The following is a 14,686-nucleotide window of genomic DNA, read 5'->3' as shown; positions in this document are numbered from 1 at the left end:
AGGGGCCAGAAGTAAATATTTTAGGCTTTGTGAGCACAGTCTGTCACTTACTCTTCTTTCCCGCTTTTTACACTTAAAAAAATGTTAAAACCATCCTTAGCTTGTGGGCTTTAAAAAAACAGGCTGCAAGATGGATTTGGCCTGTGGGCTGTTTGCTGACCACCTGCTTATGTCTGGACATTTATGAGAGAGAAATAAAACTTGTATCTCAGAGTCAGGGAAGGCCTCTCTCAAGAGGTGACACTTAAGTGGAGATCTAGACAAAGTAAAATGTGACTTATGTAACTATCTGGGAGGAGAGCATGGAGTTAGGGAATGGAGAATGAGGACAGAGGTCCTGAGGTGGAAAGGAGCTTATAACATGGGCCAGTTAGCAAGTAATCACCTCCTCACTCCAAGTCTGCCATCCCCTGCCGTACTCTATGAGACTGGAGCTGGACCTGTCGACATCTCCCCTTTGCCAGCTGGCACAGTGTCAGGCTTTGCCAGTAAAGGGCACTGGAGGGACAAAGCAAAGAGGAAGGGGCTTGCCCTGGTAGTTTTCCTTCTTGTCCTTACAGTGCAGCACCCGTCCTCTGGTGAGTTTGCGGGCACCTCGACCAGTGGCTTCCTGCTCTGACCTGCAGCGCCTTGATGAATTTCACCAGCCAGTGTCAATATTTAACAACTAGTTAAAAAAGAAAAGCCCTGATTTGTAGCGTTTCCCGACTTCCGCGGCATGAATACTCTCACGATGACCAATTTCAATGCAGGCTGGTGAAAAGAAGTACAGAACTGGCTGTTCCAAGCCCATACAGACCAGCTCGCACATACCCCTGGGGCAGCCACACCTGTCCAGTCAGGCCTGAATTTCACCTGTCCAGTCTTGGGCTGGGGATGCGGGGGAGGGTTGGCTCTCCTAGGTCTGCTTCTTCCTCTGGTGCTCTCCCTCAGTCCTAGAGGTAGTAGCTGTTCCCCATGCTACTATTCCTATATTAAGATCTCGTTACCTCCTTTAACAGATAATCCCCCTTTACTAGCTAGCACTTCTTTGTATTAAACATTCCCTGCTCAAAGAACAAGTGTGGTTTCTGTCTCATGCCTGGACACTTGTAGATGTGACCCTGTCCCAAGAAGTAGCTCAGTATGGGGCTGAGGAAGGGCCAGGACCAAAGGCCCATTCACAATAATACTAATATAGAATGGCCACTGCCTGCACAGCTGCTCTGTGCCAGGGCCAGAACCCTAATGAAGTCGGCTTCTTGGCTGTTACTCGCAGCCAAAGGCATGCTATTTGATACAGTCATCTCAGAGGGTGTGAAGCGATGAGCTGCAGGTGGGACCAGGTAAACATTTTTTCCTAAATCAAGAAAGACACAGGAAAAATCTTAAGGTGCTTATAACTTTTATGGAATATAGTCCTAAAACTGATTAGACAAAAGTACAATTCTGTCTGGAGACTTTCTCACCCACAGTCCATTGGGAAGGCTCTTTTCTGGCATGAACTCTCTGATGTCTGATAAGCTCAGAACTCCATCTGTAGGCCTTCCCACATTCTTTACATAGGAAAGGTTTCTCTCCACTGTGGATTCTCAGATGCTGACTTAGATATGAGCTTTGACTGAAGGCCTTCCCACACTCATTACACTTGTAGGGCTTCTCCCCTGAATGTACCCTCTGATGTTGAACAAGATGAGCACTCCACCTGAAGGACTTCCCACACACATGACATTCGTAGGGTTTCTCTCCTGTATGAATTCTCTGATGCTGAATAAGGTTTGAGCTCTGGTTGAAAGTTTTCCCACAGTCACTGCACTTATAGGGTTTCTCTCCAGAATGGATTCTCTGGTGGATTATAAGGTGTGAGTTATAAATGAAGGCTTTACCACATTCACTGCATTCATGGTCTTTCTTCCCTGTGGGAGTTGTCTTAAGGGTGACAACCATCTGCCTGAAGCTTTTCCCCTGAGCGGGGGACTGCTTCAGTCTTTCCCCTTTGAGATTTCTCTGCTGCTGCTCTAAAGGGGCCTCAACTTCAGAGGCAGCTTCAAATGTAGAGGTGCTGGGGGTGAGTTTTTCTCTGAGCACCTGTGATTCCACGTCAGTAATGGGTGGTTCTGGCAACGACCCTTTGTCCTTGGGCTCTGCATCATCTTCTGCAACAACTGATGGAAAATGTAAATATACCTGTTCTGTATGTATGGAGAAATGACACTTGGATTAGGATTTCTGGCATGAAAATAAAAGCTTAAAAAAGATTCAATATACACACACGACAGAATTCAGGAGGAAAGTCATTTAAATATGAACATTGGTCATCTGTTGGTGATGGGATTGTGTAGGGGAGAAGGTTTCTCCTTTTTTCTTCCCCCTCTCCCTTATCTGTTTTTTCTAAATTTTCCTTAAAGGAACACTGCAAAAATGTTACTTGAAAAATAAATTTCAAGGCAGAACCTTCTTTTTTAGGATTTACTCTTAAAAAATATGAGCAAAAATAATATTTTCAAGAAACTGGGAAGTGATGTTGTGTGGGAAGGGAAAAATGAGAATCACAGGTTGAGGGAACAGGGATATTCCTAAACGTGCTAAGACCCTGCTCCTCCTGACTCCGTGACCTTCACCTCTTCCCAGTCATTCCCTGCCCCACAAATCTCTAGCCACAGAAAAGGATCCCCAAGCAGCTGGCTCCTTTACTGAAGGGACGACTGCCTTCTTGGTGCTTTCTGCCTTTCCCTTTGACCTGCTCCTTAAAAAACGAAGAGAAGAGTGCTTTGCGTTTTGGTTTTTAAAACGTCTCTAACGCTTTTTGTGTTTTAATTGCAATGCTTTCTGTAGTCTAAAGAGGACAAAAAGCAATTTCTATAAGGTAATGCAAGACTTTAAAAATACATTTTTTTTCAGGTTAAATGCTTGTGGTTAAAGAAATCTGAAACATGCTTGCTGAAAAAAAAAGTCAAACAGTAGTTAGCTTTGAAGAGAGACTTACAAAACAGAAGTAAGGGAGACAAGGAGAACTCTGCAAGAAAGGCAAGGAAGTGCTGGGAAATAAAAATATACTTATGGAGCAGGCAGGCACTAAGATTAATCTCCATTTCTAGTTTTTCCCATTTTGTTGCTAACAAGAATTTGAATTTTCATATGCTTTTGTCTGGTGGTGGTGGGGTTGTGGTGTAAAACGAAATATTTAAATAGAGTCTTCTTGATTAGCAACATATTCATGTCACGTTCCCGATGGTTCGTGAGGTTATACAGCACTCAGCAAGGACAGTGCGTGGTCCTGAGGCTCTCACTCTAGAGTTTGCCGTAGGAGAGAGGAGAGGATGTTTGTGGGGATGAAGGCAGGCCGGAAAGGAAGTTTTTGTGGTGACTCTGAAGGGCAGAAGTATAGACATAAGAGAATATCAAATAGGGCTTTTAGGTGGGGGACAGGTGGTAGATAAAGGTGATGACAGGCTGTGTCTCACACGGAGTGTGTTATGGCTTAAAAAGTATGTTTTGGGGCTTCCCTGGTGGCGCAGTGGTTGAGAGTCCGCCTGCCGATGCAGGGGACACGGGTTCGTGCCCCGGTCAGGGAAGATCCCACATGCCGCGGAGCGGCTGGGCCCATGAGCCATGGCCGCTGAGCCTGCGCGTCCGGAGCCTGTGCTCCACAACGGGAGAGGCCACAACAATGAGAGGCCCGCGTACCGCAAAAAACAAAACAAAAAAACACACACACACAAAAAAACCAACCCCCCCCAAAAAAGTATGTTTTGGGAGTTATGATAAAGTTAAACAAGAAAAGATTTCCAGGCTGGCCTGTAGCCCAGGGCAGTGGAGATGATGAGGCAGGAAGTGAATGAAGTATTTTCTGGTCCTGTTTTAGGGCTCTCTAAAGCCCGGAGATGCTGGTGTGGCTTTACAGCCAGATATGATTGAAATTTAATCCTTACAGCTACTACATGAGGTAGGTTATTGTTATTCCTAATTTTGTGAGTGATGAAACAGGCTAAGTCTCTCACCTAAGAGGTAAGAATAATAGTAAGGCCAAGATGATGATAGCAACTTTTGACCACCTACTCCGTGCCCCTTATACTCTCTCCTCCTCCTCTCCCTCCCCACAGAATCCTGCTCCTCACCGCACTCTGGGAAAGGCTGGGTCTCCTTAGGCTGGAGCTGGATGCTTGGTTTCTCCTGGGCTGCTCCCACAGGTTCCTTCTCCTCCCACGGCTCTTCCTGTTCAGGTCCGTGTGCCGGGCCTGGGACCTGGAGGTGATCAGGCACCACTCGGTTTCTGTGGAGCCAAAGCTTCCAAGGAGACTTTAAAGAGCCTCCTCAGAGTCAGCACAGGGGCAGGAAGAGGAGCTAGAGTCTTATTCAGGACTTGAGGGCAGAAAAAACACACAGAAACACACACTCACTGCTCTGCCTGGCCCAAGAGAGTTTTGAACTTGGCAACTCCCCCTACTGCTGCCCCTCTGTCCAGCCTGAAGGTCATTGATCTGGCTCCCACAACAGATCGTATGTTCCCCTTCCCACCTGCAGTCCTGGTTCATCAAGTTCTTTCTCTAAATCCTCCAGCACAGTCACAGCCTCCTCTCCACTCTTAGGGTGATGTCCCCGCACCCAGGACTGGAGCTTCTCCGGTAGGATGGTCAGGAATTGTTCCAGCACCAGTAACTCCAGGATCTGCTCCTTGGTGTGCCTCTCGGGCCTTAGCCACTCACAGCAGAGTACCCTTAGTCGGCTCAGGGCCTCCCGGGGACCAGGAGTCTCCTGGTAGCAGAGCTGCCTGAAGCGCTGGCGGAAGATCTCCTGACTGGGAGAGTGGTTCCCATGTAGCCTGGTCTCATACTCCCAAGGCTGTTCCTCTTCCTTTGGCTCCATCATCATAATCTTCTCTTGATCCTGTGTATCCTGAAGGGCCAGAGTTTCAGCTGCTGTTAATGATCCAGCCATCCTAGCCTGGACTGGCTCTGTAGAAGGCCCATACTAGCAGGAGTCTTTCAGGGGCACCCTGTAACATATGTAGAAATCATTCTTTTTTTTTTTTTTTTTTAAATTCATTAACACACACTCAGCTTCTACCAAGAGCCAAACCCTGTACTATACCCTTTAATACTTTTTTCTCCATTCCTCTCCAGATTCCTATTCCAGTAAGAGTCATTGCCTTTGAGATGCTTACAATCTGGTAGACAGATATATAAAGAGTTTGCTACACTAGATAATACAACTAGATAAATGCTATAGCAGGAGAAAACAGCAGGAGAAAAAAAAGTGTTCCAGGATCCCACTGGAAGAAACAAGTCTTAAGCAAAACCCAAGTTTCCAGAGCTCAGAGCTGAGAAACTTTTCAGTGCAAGGTAACTTGCCTGTTTTCAATCACTGACTCTCAGAGGTATTGAAGAGGCAGCCTCCTCCCAGATGGCCCCACCACTCTTTCTCAAGTTTCTGTAGTGGCCACAACAAAAGAAAAATTTAAATTTCCTATGAGGCAATCTTTTTTTTGGGGGGTGTGTGGTACGCGGGCCTCTCACTGTTGTGGCCTCTCCCGTTGAGGAGCACAGGCTCCGGACACGCAGGCCCAGCGGCCATGGCTCACGGGCCCAGCCGCTCCGCGGCATGTGGGATCCTCCAGGACCGGGGCACGAACCCGTGTCCCCTGCATCGGCAGGGGGACTCTCAACCACTGCGCCACCAGGGAAGCCCCTGAGGCAATCTTATTCAAACGCCCAGGATCTGTAGCAGGGTCCTGAGATGCGGCTGCTATGGGCAAGACGTGGTCTCGGGTAAGGTGTCCAGCGTCAAGAAAGTCTAAAGGGAAGGAGGTGGGACGCACCCAGAGGCCATTAAAGGCACACAAACAGGGGCGCTGGCCGAGGACAAAGGAAGCGCGGAAGACGAGCGCAGAAGGCTGTTTCTCGGGGTGATGCTCCGGCGGCGCCAGCGCCCAGCTGAACTCCTGCGCACGGGACTGGGCAGGGGACCGCCCGATCGCCTGGGGAGGGGGCTGTCCTCCATACCAGTTACAATTCCCCACCCTTCACTTTAATCCCTGGGATCTCCAGAGAAGAGAAGAGGCGCACCGGGCCAGCCACCGCCCTCCACAACACGTGACGTAATCCGTGCAACCGGGCGCGGGAACCGTGGGGACCCAGACCGCGTTCCGCGCGGTCTGGCCTCGGCTCCTCACAGGGCTGCCTGCGGGGTGTGCTCACTGTAGAAACCGCCGCTGCCTTCCGGGACTGGCCATAGCAGCGCGGGCCAAAGAGCGACACCCGGGGCGCCGCCGCTAAGACTCACCTCGCAGGACCCGGAGCTCCCATCTGACCACTTCTGCGGGGCGCGCTTCCAGCCCACCCGCGGGGGCAGGTGTGCGCCTGCGCACCCGCGGCCGCGGCCCCTCCGGTCGCGGAGGGCTCTGGGAATCGCAGTCCTTGGACAGGGGAGCGGGGCCGGCGTGTTGGCTTAATGGCTGGAGGGCCTCGCTTTTCTGTTCAGTTGTAGGTCCAGGGGCCGTCCAAGCCGATTTAAACGACAGGGAAACTCCAGCTTGTGCGTGGCCTCTTTGCAGCGTTTCCTCCTCTACGTTCTGTTTTCTAGTTACATCTTCCCAGATCTGATTAGAGGGTCACAGCTGAGGAGGAAGTTACCCCCAGGGAGAAAATATTCCCAACCACCGGCCTATGCGTGTCCGTTAGTAAATAAAAAACAATTCCTGCGGAGGAGTAAAAAGAAATGTGAGGTTGCAGTTTACTGGGGTAAGGGAAAAAGGACTTGTTGATAGAGGAAATCACTGCCATCTTCTTTTCCAATAATGAGAGAAACATGCGTCTGATTATGAGTTCTAGGGAAGGTAACCATTATGAGAATGGAAAAGTACAGTAGAACGTCCAAATTAACAAGGGAAAAAATAGGATGCACTAGAACTTGGGCAAACTAGTAAAAATCAGAAAGAAAAGAATCCAACTGGATCATAAGAGGGAATCAAAAGCGAAATTACAAACTCTTGAATTCTGCAGGGGGGATCAGGAAAGCCTGAGATAAGAATTTGGACAATTCATTAGCTGTTTAGGGACAGGCAATAAACAGAGCACTTCGTGGTAAAATCTATAGGACCTAGCAACAGCCATGCTTGAAAATGTATAACCTTAACTACCTCACTTGTTATTGAAAATAGATATAAAACAATTTAAGTCACCTTAAGAAACTTTTTTTAAGCTGAATTTTCTTTTTTTAAAGATTAATTAATTTATTTTTATTTATTTTTGACTGTGTTGGGTCTTTGTTGCTGCTCCCGGGCTTTTTCTAGTTGCAGCGAGCAGGGGGCTACTCTTCATCGCAGTGCATGGGCTTCTTATTGTGGTGGCTTCTCTTGTTGCAGAGCATGGGCTCTAGGTGCGCGGGCTTCAGTAGTTGTGTCTCGCGGGCTCTAGAATGCAGGCTTAGTAGTTGTGGCACACGGGCTTAGTTGCTCCGCGGCCAGTGGGATCTTCCCAGACCAGGGCTCGAACCCGTGGCAGGCGGATTCTTAACCACTGTGCCACCAGGGAAGTCCCAAGAAACTTTAAAATCATAGTAAAATAAACCCAAAGAAGCAAAGAAGGGTGAATCAGTAAAGATAAAAACTAATTAATGGGGAATTCCCTGGTGGCACAGTGGCTAAGACTCCACGCTCCCAATGCAGGGGCACTAGATCCCACATGCTGCAACTAAGAGTTCGCACACTGCAACTAAAAATCCCGCGTGCTGCAACTAAAAAAAAAGATCCTGCATGCTGCAACGAAGATTCTGCGTGCCGCAACTAAGACCCAGTGCAGCCAAATAAATAAGTAAATAAATATTAAAAAAAAAAACATGGAAAAATTAAAAAGAGATAAATTCAAATGCTAATTTCTTTGAAATGAACAATAAAGCCGATAAACTTGTTTAGAGCCTTATTAAGAAAAAGAAAGATTAAGCAGAATGGGAATGAGAAATAGAACATAACCATAGAATCAGAAGAGATGAAAAGAATTAGAGACCATTTCATCAGGGTAGGACTTTAGGGTAGGATACTGGAAAACCTAGATGAAATGGATAATCTGGCAAAATATAATTACCAAAATTGTGTGCACCAGCCAAATGTATATAAAACAACCCTGACTGGGGGTGGCAGGGGGTGGGTAAGAAGACCCCAAGAAAGTGCTAGAGAGCAATTACATTTAGATGTAACATGAAGCACCACTTTCTGGCAAACAACTGAATTTCAAATGGGAATCATTAAAATACTTAACTAGAGGGAATTCCCTGGAGGTCCAGTGGTTAGAACTCTGGCACTTTCACTTCCGGGCCCGGGTTGGATCCCTGGTCAGGGAACTAAGATCCCACAAGCTGCGCTGCACAGCCAAAACAACAAAAACACTCAACTAGAAACCAGTCACCAAGTTTAATTTGAAATAAATGGATACTTTGACTAAGCAAGCAAAATATAATTTAACCTGAAATTTTTTCTGCAGTGACTAGTTTATGGTTATATCTGGAATGGAAAGAAAAGAAAGGAAATTACACATACCGTGCTCCTGTGATGACTATAGTTTTCAACAACTGCCACAAAACTAGAAAATTATAAACTTGGACATTCATTCAAACATTTATTGAACAAAAATATATATGTAAATCTAGGTCTGGGTTGGAGGAGAGGGGATACAAAAACGTAGTTCCCTGCTTTCAAAAAGCTAAATGTGTAGGGAGTGTGAAGAAAAAAGAACATGCATAAAAGATTTACAATGTAATAATGGCTTCCTGTAAGCTGTGAGACTGGAGAAACAAAGGACTTTGGTTTGTTCATTCAAACAAGTCATGCTTCAGTGTTTGAATTTTTCTTACAATGAACAATGTAAGACAAGGCATTTTCCTTTAAAGAATTGAGTGTGTGCCAGAACCTGTCAGACACGTTGCCTGTGTTTAAAGAAAACGTTAGTTTAAGCGGTGGGGACTCTGAATGCCGCAGGGGATCAGGAGAGAAACACACGGGAAAGCTACTGAATCAGACTTTGAGTCCACATCATTCTCTCGGCAAACTGTCTTTTTCCTTTAGTACCTTAGCTCCTGGATCTTAAAATTTCCTTTATGCAAAAGACCAGCCCTGTATTAACTAGATTTCTTTAGTTCCACTTCCAAAATCTTAGAAAAGAGAATCAGTTGTCCCAGTTTAGGTCAAGTGTTGACTTTGACTGTAATTGGTGGTGGTAGGGGCTGGGGGTATCACACAGGATAAACTTGGTTGCTGGGAGCCCACCTCTGGAGGTGAGAAAGGCAGTTAGGTGGATCATGGTGAGCAGCCTTGATACTTCAAGAGTTGTTTATGACATATTTTTGCCTGAGAGGTGAGACCCTTAGTTACAGTTTCATCTTCTTGGCCATTTAGTGGATATACCCAATAAATAGGGAGAAGAATGGCAAGTAGTTTTATCTCAACTGTCAGCCATGAAGGACTGAAAAGTAATTGCCGCAAAGCACCACTTTAAATGCAGAGGCTGTCTCTGGGCCCAGTAAGAACACAGCACTGTGCCGGATTACATAAGTCTGTAGGGAAGTATAGAGAGTAGTGGAGGTAAAGGAAGGATGGGTGGGCTTGCTATCCCTTCAAAGGAGCAAAGTAAAGATGCCAATAGAACTTGGAAGAGATTACTCTTTAATAATAAACCAGCAAGTATCAACATATAATGGCTGAAATTATCCACATGTAGAAATAACTCAAAGAGGTAAGGAAATCCTGGAATTCCTAAGTCCAATCACGGTTACCAGGACCTGGTTTCAGAGGAGCACTGGATGGAGTATGATTATAATAATCAAGACAGGGGAACTTAATCAATTGTCTTAAACCCGACATGAAGAAACACTAGGTTTCTACATCTAGAAAAGATGGACTCAGAGAGCAAAAATGTGCCTGTGCCTCCAGTACTGGTTCAGGGGAGGGTGCTCACTCCAGCTGATGGGGGTATTCTCTGTCCCCTTGGTAGACACCTGCCCTCCTCCCAAGAGCACGTAGATATACCAAGTGATCAGAGCAGGATGACATCTGCATTAATATTACCTGACAATGCCCTTGCTTTGCTTCCATGCCCACTAAGCAAACTTCTTTTTTTTTTTTGGCTGCCTTGGGTCTTTGTTGCTGCGTGCGGGCTTTTCTCTAGTTGCGGCAAGCGGGGGCTACTCTTCGTTGTGGTGTGTGGGCCTCTCATTGGGTGACTTCTCTTGTTGCCGAGCACGGGTTCTAAGCACAGGGGCTTCAGCAGCTGTGGCGTGTGGGCTCAGTAGTTGTGGCTCACGGGCTCTAGAGCACAGGCTCAGTAGTTGTGGCACATGGGCTTAGTTGCTCCGTGGCACGTGGGATCTTCCTGGACCAGGGCTCAAACCCATGTCCCCTGCTTTGGCAGGTGGATTCCCAACCACTGCGCCACCAGGAAAGCCCTAAGCAAACTTCTGATCAGAATTTACCTTCCTCTATAGGTTTTCCTAGATAGAAAATGTGTTGACAGCCTGCTCAATTTCTGATCAGGCAGTTGTATTTTCCCCTGTTTTTTATACCACTTTCTTGTGGTTTGGGTAAGTCCATTTCCCTGGCCTGAATAATTCTGGATAGGTACACTGACAAAGTAAAATTTCTGGACCTGGAAAGTGTAGGACCAGACCCTGAAATCTGGTGATCAGAGCGTAAGGCCCAGCTAAAGAGCCAGCTGGACTTCCTGGACAAAATCTGTATCTCACAACCAAATGAAATGGTGAATATTTTCTCTTGGAAACCAGATTATTTCTAAATTTACAATTCTGAAACTGACATGTTTTTCTAATATTCTTGTCTCTGCTAATGCCCTGCCCCAAGCTCCTAATCTTACATTATTCTTGAATAATTTTTCCCTACTGTGCTGCATTAAATGGTGTCCCTCTAAAATTCATGTCTACCTGGCACCTATGGATGTGACCTTATTTGGAAATAGGGTCTTTGCAGATGTAATCAAGTTAAGATGATGTCATTAGGGTGGGCCCTGAATCCAGTATGACTGGTGTCATTATAAGAAGAGGGAAATTTGGACAGAGAACCAGAAGTAAGACAACCATATGAAGATGGAGGCAAATATTGGAATTATGCTGCCACAAACCAAGGAACCCCTAGGGCTACCAGAAGTTGGAAGAGGCATGAAAGGATGCTTCCCTAGAGGCTTCAGAGGGAGCATGGCCCAGCCAACAGTTTGATTTTGGATTTGTAGCCTCCATAACAGTGAGGGAATAAATTTCTGTTGTTTTAAGCCACTCAGTTTGTGGTAATTAGGAAACTAATACGCTTACTATGAAATCCAGTTAATTTTCCAGGAAAAAATGTCATTCTTTCCATTCCTGTAATTTCCCCCTGACACCACTCATGGCTTTCCAGATTTCAGTAGATTACCATGAGAGACTGGAGCATAGTCATTAAGAACATGGTCTCTCGACATAGGCTGCCTTGTCTGCCTCTACCATTTATTTGCGGTGTGACCTTCAGTTACTTAACCTTTCTGTGCCTCTGTTTCCTCATCTGTCAAATGTGGACAGTAATAACATTTAAAAGAGGTTTTGTGAGGATTAAATACATGTAACGTGCTTAAAATGACACCTGGCAGAGTTAGCGCTCAATAAATAATGGATAGTTTAAATTTTGTTACTTGGTTAATGATCTTGACACCAAGATTTTCCCGCTTCAGTTCAGACTGGACAATGCTGTTAGTTATGCATCACTTTCGTCATGTTAATCACTGTTCAGAAACCTTTAATTCTGTTTATTACTGTACCAAATCTAACTTACTTTAGTTGAGTGCAGGAATAACTGCAAGGCATCAGGATGTCTCATTTTATTTGCTAGAGGCATTTTTGGGGGGTGGGGGTGGGAGGGACGAGCACTGGCGTAGTGAGCCTGACTTTCTAGATAATAGTTCAAAACGGAACAGAGACAATTCCGTATCCCAGAGGGATTCAGAGGTCTGTGATGCTTGTTCCAATCCAAGAAGCCACCACCCTGACCCTCATTCAACCCAGAAGAAACTTCGTTTTGCGAAGGTCACAAGGTCCCCATAAATAACTCTTGGAGTCACTGAAGAAGCTCCTTACCCAGCATGACCTGGTTCCCTTCACTCTCCTGCACTCGGTTCTCGCGGAGACCGCCTTGTGCGTGGACTGGCAGCGCACCCGGCCTGGCCGCATCCCGTACGGTCTCTGCTCCCGTAGATAACAGCCCTGGAAGCGCTGAGCCAGGAAGGGCCATCCTGCCTACCCGGGCTGGGTGGGCCGCCCGGAGGACCTCAAAACTGCGGGCTGGGGCTGCGAGCGGGAGACCACGGGATGAGACCGTGACTGACTGGGGCCCAGGCGGCTGGGCCAGACCGTCGGAGCCAGAGACCTGAGCCCAGGAGCCCAGCGCCGCACGCACCGCCACTGCGGGGCCTCGCCGCCGGGCCACCCTCAGTGTCCCCATCACTTGGTGCTACCTCCGCCGCTTCGGCCATTGTGTCCCCCCCCCCACACACACACACACACAACTTGTCGTTGGTGGAGCCGCGGCCAGCCAGGTGAGGCTCGGGGTCAGGCCAGCTCGCCCCTCGCCCCGCCCCCCCCGAGGCGCAAGAACCGGATGGCCACCAAGTACAGTCCTCCGGTCTTCCTAGATAAGCCCGGGGAGTGGGGGACGCCCCACTTCCGCCCACGTGAGCTGTAGTTTCCTCCCCCGTCCCTGAGCTTGCAAAGATGCAGATCCGGTCTTTGTGTAGGGTGTGCTCCATCTAGTGGGGCGACTAGAAAGTTAAAATTACTGTGTTGTGGTGGCTGTGGCCAGTGGGAACAGAGTGGAAGCGCTCAACTCCGACTGGGTGTGTGTCAGGGAAGGCGACCGGGGGGAATGAGGTGAACATGAAGGAGTTGGGAGACACAGTACTTCAGTGCCTAAGAAAATGGGCTTTGGAGTCAGGCAGTCGTGGGTTTGAATCCCAGTTTCTTCACTTACTAGTTTCGGGTCTCTGGGCAAATTACGTTGCCTTCTTGACCTTAATTTCCTGTTTAGAAAACGGGGATAACAGTAGTACCCACCAATTAAGACTGAGCCAAAGAATGCAAGAGGAAATTGGTGGTAAGTCCCTGTCACAGTACCCAACACATAGGAAGTACTAAAAAATAGTGGAGCTAGAGGTAAGGAGGGAGAGAGCCCTGCTAGCAGAGGGAACAGCTCGTGGAAAGGCAAGAGGGTAGTGCCTAGGTCCTTGGGGAACTGCACATAGTTCAGGGGTAAATGTTGGGTTTAGAAAGGTGAGCACTTTGCAGAAAGGTCCCCACTGCAGTATCATGCCTCTCCTTTGTGCCACTTAAAATGGTTGTAATTTAACTTAAGATTCTAATTAGGGCTTCCCTGGTGGTGCAGTGTTTGAGAGTCCGCCTGCCGATGCAGGGAACACGGGTTCGTGCCCCGGTCCGGGAAGATCCCACATGCCGCGGAGCGGCTAGGCCCGTGAGCCATGGCCGCTGAGCCTGCACGTCCAGAGCCTGTGCTCTGCAACAGGAGAGGCCACAACAGGGAGAGGCCCGCGTACCGCAAAAAAAAAAAAAAAAAAAAAAAAAAAAAAGATTCTAATTAATCTCTCCTCTGCTATTATAAATAAGCTGCAGGACAGAGACTGTTGTCTGTTTCTGCTCTTCATACCCCCCAGTGCTTGTGGTATATTAGAAGCTCAATAAATATTTACTGAAGGAGTGGGTGAATAGGGCCAGATCAGAACACGTGTCCCCGCTAAGGACTGGACTTCAGGCTCAGGTTAGTGGGAAACCACTGCAGAAGTCTGGAGAGGGGTGGCACTATCAGATTTATTCTAAAGAACGATCATTCAGGCTGCTCTGTACAGAAATGGAAGCAGGGAGGCTGTGGTAATAACATGAGATGAAGATGGTGGCTTCTGTAAGTAAGGGCATCAAAAATTAAGAAAAGTGGACTAAATTGGCAGATTATTGGGTAACATTCCCTTCCTCTACTATATTCACACACTCTCTCCCCAGATTGTAGCAGTCTTGTTTCCTATGAAATCTTTACATGGAGCAAACGCTTAACCCACATTCCAACCACCCCTGTTCCTCAAAGAGATTTGATGCTCTCTCAGCTTTGGTCCTGAGTTTAGTTCTTTAGCTTTTTAAGGTCTCATGAAGGTAAATTTTCATCCTTCAGGCTCTTTTCCCAAAGTTTCAGTGTAGGCTACTCCCTAACAGGTAGATCTTATTCTGTGGCACTCAGGTTTACAAATTGGACAGGAATTTTAATACTTAAGTCTGGTTATGTCATACCAATCGGAAGTATGATTAGTGGTTATACATGAGTTTGAATAGCAAAAAAAATAATTATTCTTTAATAAATGCAGTTTGGCAAACAAAAGCTTTTGAAACACAGGGCACAAGGGAGTGAAAAGGAGGGCTTTGGTGTTTAAAAGTCGGAAACCACTGCATTAAATTACCTTCAAGTCCATTTTCAATATCCTGCTTATCCTAAAAAACATCACTCACTGTACAGCACTATAAATACAGGTAAAGGAGACGGGGAAAGTCTTTTCAGAATAAATTCCCAATTCCTTTCTTTTATAAAAATAGAATGCAAATATGTTCTGGTTAGCTAAAGGTTTTGAATAGTTAGAGTCTGGGATAACTCAAAAAAATTAAGTATCTTTAATTTTTAATCCAA

General features: G+C 46.7%; 1 protein-coding gene across 6 annotated transcripts; it reads right to left on the bottom strand.

Moving 5' to 3' along the window:
• Positions 1 to 915: 915 nt before the first annotated feature.
• ZNF232 (zinc finger protein 232) lies at positions 916 to 12,562 on the bottom strand. Of its 6 annotated transcripts, none has more exons than XM_081219017.1 (6): positions 12,085 to 12,515; positions 6,262 to 6,676; positions 5,331 to 5,409; positions 4,498 to 4,975; positions 4,098 to 4,224; positions 916 to 2,171 (listed from the first exon to the last, which is right to left on the bottom strand). In XM_081219017.1, exons 4-6 carry the CDS (start codon positions 4,915 to 4,917, stop codon positions 1,411 to 1,413), a joined length of 1,308 nt encoding a protein of 435 aa, XP_081075143.1. In that variant the 5' UTR covers positions 4,918 to 4,975; positions 5,331 to 5,409; positions 6,262 to 6,676; positions 12,085 to 12,515; the 3' UTR covers positions 916 to 1,410. The 6 variants fall into 6 exon arrangements, with proteins under 6 accessions (XP_081075143.1, XP_081075146.1, XP_081075145.1 ...); XM_081219020.1 differs by having other exon boundaries at positions 6,262 to 6,577; XM_081219019.1 differs by lacking the exon at positions 12,085 to 12,515 and adding an exon at positions 10,037 to 10,346.
• Positions 12,563 to 14,686: the final 2,124 nt, after the last annotated feature.

Source organism: Mesoplodon bidens (assembly GCF_964165515.1).
Source record: "Mesoplodon bidens genome assembly, chromosome: 19".
Taxonomy (NCBI): Eukaryota; Metazoa; Chordata; class Mammalia; order Artiodactyla; family Ziphiidae; genus Mesoplodon; species Mesoplodon bidens.
This window is presented reverse-complemented; position numbering and strand designations above follow the sequence as displayed.

Coding starts and splice junctions, on each gene's coding strand:
- ZNF232 (XM_081219017.1), bottom strand. CDS start 4,917: ATGGCTGGATCATTAACAGCAGCTGAAACTCTGGCCCTTCAGGATACA. Junction 4,225..4,497: donor TTGATGAACCAGGACTGCAG/GTGGGAAGGGGA, acceptor GATCACCTCCAG/GTCCCAGGCCCGGCACACGG. Junction 2,172..4,097: donor CCAGCCTTTCCCAGAGTGCG/GTGAGGAGCAGG, acceptor CCATACATACAG/AACAGGTATATTTACATTTT.